At 75.0% G+C, this 4,330-nt stretch overlaps 1 protein-coding gene across 1 annotated transcript; it reads left to right on the top strand.

The window, feature by feature from the left end:
• The first annotated feature begins 1,999 nt into the window (after positions 1–1,999).
• On the top strand, positions 2,000–3,993 carry ZBTB42 (zinc finger and BTB domain containing 42). Its single transcript, XM_079770007.1, has 2 exons — positions 2,000–2,129; positions 2,596–3,993. The coding sequence occupies exon 2, from the start codon at positions 2,613–2,615 to the stop codon at positions 3,861–3,863; it is 1,251 nt and encodes a 416-aa protein (XP_079626133.1). The 5' UTR covers positions 2,000–2,129; positions 2,596–2,612; the 3' UTR covers positions 3,864–3,993.
• The last annotated feature ends 337 nt before the right edge of the window (positions 3,994–4,330 follow it).

Below are 4,330 nucleotides of genomic sequence, written 5' to 3' on the forward strand. Positions count from 1 at the left end.
CCGTGCCCCACGGCCCCTCCGTGCCCCACGGCCTCTGCCAGGTGCCTCAGGAGCACTCTGCCCGCCCCGGGCCTCGCCCCACCTAGCGCCCCGAGGGGCTGGCCCCCGCTCCCTGCTCCGAGGGCTCAGGACCAAGCCAGGGGAGCAGGGGTGGGCAGGTGGGCACCACAGAGCATCGGAGATGAGGATGGGGGCGCCAGGATGCACTCATTCTCGAGGCGTTACTGCGGCCCCACTAGGTGCCAGGAGCCCTGTCCCCCCATAGTCACCCCGCACGCCGGGCTCTGGAGGTGGGAAGCTGGGCGTGGGCAGGGGGCTGAGCTGGGGTGCCCACTGCTACAGGCAGGATTGGGGGCCCCCGGGGAGGGCTCTGGGGAGGAGCCCGAGTGGCCAGGGAAGGCCCCGGTCCTGCGGCTTAGCCCACGAGGACATGGAGGTTCAGGGAAGCTAAAGGTCACGCGGAGGTTGGGAGGCCAGACCCTGGGGCCGCCCCTCTGGGTCGCTCAGACCGGACTTGAATCCCGCTCCCCTGCAGGGCGCTGGGCCAGGGGGCAGCGGGCTGGCCCTCTTCAGGGAGGCTCCCGCCGTGGACGGGGCCATGGGGGGCCAAGCCGCCCTGCGGATTTAGGGGAGAAGGAAGGATGTCCCGGCGGGTGTGGCTTCAGACAAACAAGGGCTCGTGTTTCAGTGCAGGAGGTGCTGTTACTCCAGACTGGGGGACTAGCGGTGGTCCCGGGGCCTCTGACCGGGACGCCCCACCCTGCCCGGCTCAGGCGGCTCCCCTGCTCTGCCCAGGATACCTGGCAGCGAGGGCCCCGTCCTTTGGACCAGTGCTCCCCGGCTCCACCCCCGCTCCACCCTAGTCAAGGCCTCTTTCCTACCCCACTCCTGGCCGGGGCTCCGCCTCCCTGCCCCCCCTGTGTCTGCCCCCCTGTGTCTGGACCCCCCTGTGTCTGCCCGCCCCTATCTGGGCCCCCCTGTATCTGGGCCCCCCCCCCTATCTGGGAGGTGCGGGTGCAGGTTCAGCAGGAGCCTTCGGGGTGGAATCCTGGGGCAGCCCCTTGCTGCCTGCCGGGGGGTGGTGGGCTCCGTACCTAACGCCCCCGAGGGTGTAACCCCTCCAGCATCTCCCTCGGAGGAGGAGGTGGAGCTGAGCTGTGGGCAGCCCCTGAGGTCACGCCCCGGGGGTGAGGGCCCCTCCAAACCATGTCCGTTTCTCTCGGGGTTTCCTTCTGGCGCAGGACGGGGTGTCCCCTCACGCCTCTAGCTCTTGCAGGTGAAGCCCGGGGTCCTCAGACCCCAGCCAGGCGCCTCCACGCGCCTCTCCCTCCCTGAACACTTCCCCACCTGCGCTGGCTCCACGGCCATCCGCCCCCCGTTTCCCCCCACACACACACCCCATCTGCTGGTGCGCGCCCTGTCCCAGGCCTCGGACACACAGCTCCCCCGCCAGCGCCGAGCTGGGTCCCTGGGAGAGCGGGAGGCCCCGGTTCTGGACTCCAAGGTCCAGTACCACTTGGGTTTTGCAGAGGGTCCCACTTAATTTAAACAGTGGCTTTCAACGGCAGGGGGTGTCATCTTTTCCAAATGTACGCCCCCCCCCCCTCCGCGCCCCGTCCTCCATCCCACAGCCGGGTCCCCGCGGCGGCAGGAGGCCGGGGTCCCCAGCGCGGACCCGGAGCGGCGCTGGTCCTCCGAAGGGGTCTCTTAGCAGACGGGCGCAGTGGGGACCCCATCGGGCGGGAGGGGGGGACACCGAGAGGGAGCCGGCAAGTATCGCGAGAGACCCCCTCCCCCGCCGCACCCCGCATCGCCTCCCACCCAGCGCCCCAGCTGGCGGCACGCGGGGCCCAGCCGGGCGGGGCGGACAGGGAAGGGGCGGCGAGGGTGACCTCAGCGGCTCCGCGCTCCGGGAAGTCGCCGCGGCCCGCCCCCTCCAGCCCCCGCCCGAGTTTCGCTCTCTCCGGGGCGGGGCGAGCGGCAGGCGGTGCCGGGCCGGCCAAGTTGGAGGGCGCCCCGCCCGCCCGGCGCCCTCCCCGCCGGGGCGCGCTGCCCCAGCTCCGCGCTCCGGGCCACCCCGGGGAGGGCGCGCGGCGCGGGCGCAGCGGAGGGGAGCTCCGGACCGCGAGGTGAGCGCGGGGGGCGGGCGCCGGCTCTGTCCGCCCCGCCCGCCGGCCCGCTCCCCCGGCCGCGCTGCCATAAATGGGGCCCGCGGCGGCGGCGGCGGCGGCATCTGGCGGCAGCTGGAGGCGCGGACCGGGGCGGCGACGGCGCGCAGACTCGGCGTCGGGGGAGCGGCGGGCGGCCGCCCCGGAGTGAAGTTCAGGGGCGCCCCGGGCGGGGACGCGTGCGGGTCCGCGCGGCTGTGCCCCCTCCGCCCGCGCCCGGACCCGCCCCCGCGGCGGAGCGGCTTCTGTTGACTTTCGGTCGAGTTTTTCCTGCCGGGCTCCGGGCAGGTGCGGGGCGGCTCCGGAGGGAGGGCGCGCGCCCCTCTGCCCGCGGCCGGCCCGGGGAGGGAGGGCGCGTCGGGGCCGGGGCGGGGGGGGGGGGGGCGGCGGCGGCGGCCCGGCGCGCTCACGGCGTCCGTTTGTCCAGGGGATGCCGGCGGCGGCATGGAGTTCCCGGGCCACGGCGGGCGGCTGCTGGGCCGCCTGAGGCAGCAGCGCGAGCTCGGCTTCCTGTGCGACTGCACCGTCCTGGTGGGCGCCGCGCGCTTCCCCGCGCACCGCGCCGTGCTGGCCGCGTGCAGCGTCTACTTCCACCTCTTCTACCGGGAGCGGCCGGCGGGCGGGCGCCACGCGGTGCGGCTCAACGGCGGCGTCGTCACGGCGCCCGCGTTCGCGCGGCTGCTGGACTTCATGTACGAGGGCCGCCTGGACCTGCGCGGGCTCCCCGTCGAGGACGTGCTGGCCGCCGCCAGCTACCTGCACATGGACGACGTCGTCGGCGTCTGCAAGGGCCGCCTCCGGGGGCAGGGCCGCGCGCCGCCGCTGGGGACCCCCGCCCCCGGCGCAGAGCCGGCGCGCCCGCCGCCCCGCCCCGTGCCCGCCGGGACCCCCGAGCTGCGCGCGGCTGCCCAGAGGACCAGGCTTCCTGCGACCGGGCTCAAGGCCGCCATCCCTGCAGGGGCGCGGGGGCCCCCTCCCTGGCAGGTCCCGGTGGAGTCGGACCGGGCTCTGGACCTGTCGCTGAAGCCCGGCCGGAGGCGGGAGCCGGGCCGCCCGCCCGCTGTCCTCCAGACCCCGCCCTGCGCTCCGAGGCAGCGAGGGGCCGCGCCTCCGGCGAGGGGCCCGCAGGACTCACCGTCGGGGCCGGACAGCGTGGGCCCCCTGAGCCCCCCCAGCCCCCTGCAGTCCCCCCGCGTCCCTGCAGCCCGGCGCCTGGCGGGGGGCCTGGAGCTGCTGCCCGTGGGGCCGGGCAGCGGGGAGCTGGAGCGGGACGCCGAGCGGGAGGCCGCGGGGGACACGCTGGCGCCGGGCGGCCGCCTCTGCACGTGTCCGCTGTGCAGCCAGCCCTTCCCCAGCGCCCACGCACTGCAGCGGCACCTCAGCGCCCACTTCCGCGAGCGGGACGGTGCCCGCGCCCGGCTCTCGCCCGACGGCGCCGTGCCCACCTGCCCGCTCTGCGGGAAGACCTTCTCCTGCGCCTACACGCTGAAGCGCCACGAGCGCACCCACTCGGGCGAGAAGCCCTACGCGTGCGCGCAGTGCGGCAAGAGCTTCCAGTACTCGCACAACCTGAGCCGCCACGCCGTGGTGCACACGCGCGAGAAGCCCCACGCCTGCCGCTGGTGCGCGCGCCGCTTCACGCAGTCCGGGGACCTCTACCGCCACGTGCGCAAGTTCCACTGCGGGCTGCTGTGACCCTCCGCCGCCGTGGGGCTGGGGGTGGCGCTGGGGTGCTGTGTGGAAGCCCCAGGCTGCCCCTGCTCCCACCTGGTACCCTGTCTGTGACACTGTCTTCCTCTCCTTCCCGTTCTGGGGGTGTCGCAAGGGCCCCCGAACTGGCCCAGGCACCTCGCGTGGGGCAGCCCTTAGGGGACCCTTGTGCATCTGGCCCCACTTGGCGAAGGACGCACATCACAGAAGCCGTCAGCGAGGCCCCTGCGGGGGGGGGGGGCATGGGCGCAGCTGGAAGCTGAGGGCTGTGGGGCTCCAGGCGGGCGGGGGTGGTGGGAGAGGGTGACGTGGCGCAGGCGCAGGAGGCTGGAATTTGGAAAGGGTTCTCTTTAGACGTAGGGCCTGCCAGCTGTCTGCCCGGGCCCTGGGCCGTGCCTCTTCCCGCCCGAGCTCGGGGTCCAGGGCCTCAGCCTCCCCGGCGGCCGCTGCTG

The sequence above is a fragment of the Cnephaeus nilssonii genome, assembly GCF_951640355.1.
Source record: "Cnephaeus nilssonii genome assembly, chromosome: 4".
Taxonomy (NCBI): domain Eukaryota; kingdom Metazoa; phylum Chordata; class Mammalia; order Chiroptera; family Vespertilionidae; genus Cnephaeus; species Cnephaeus nilssonii.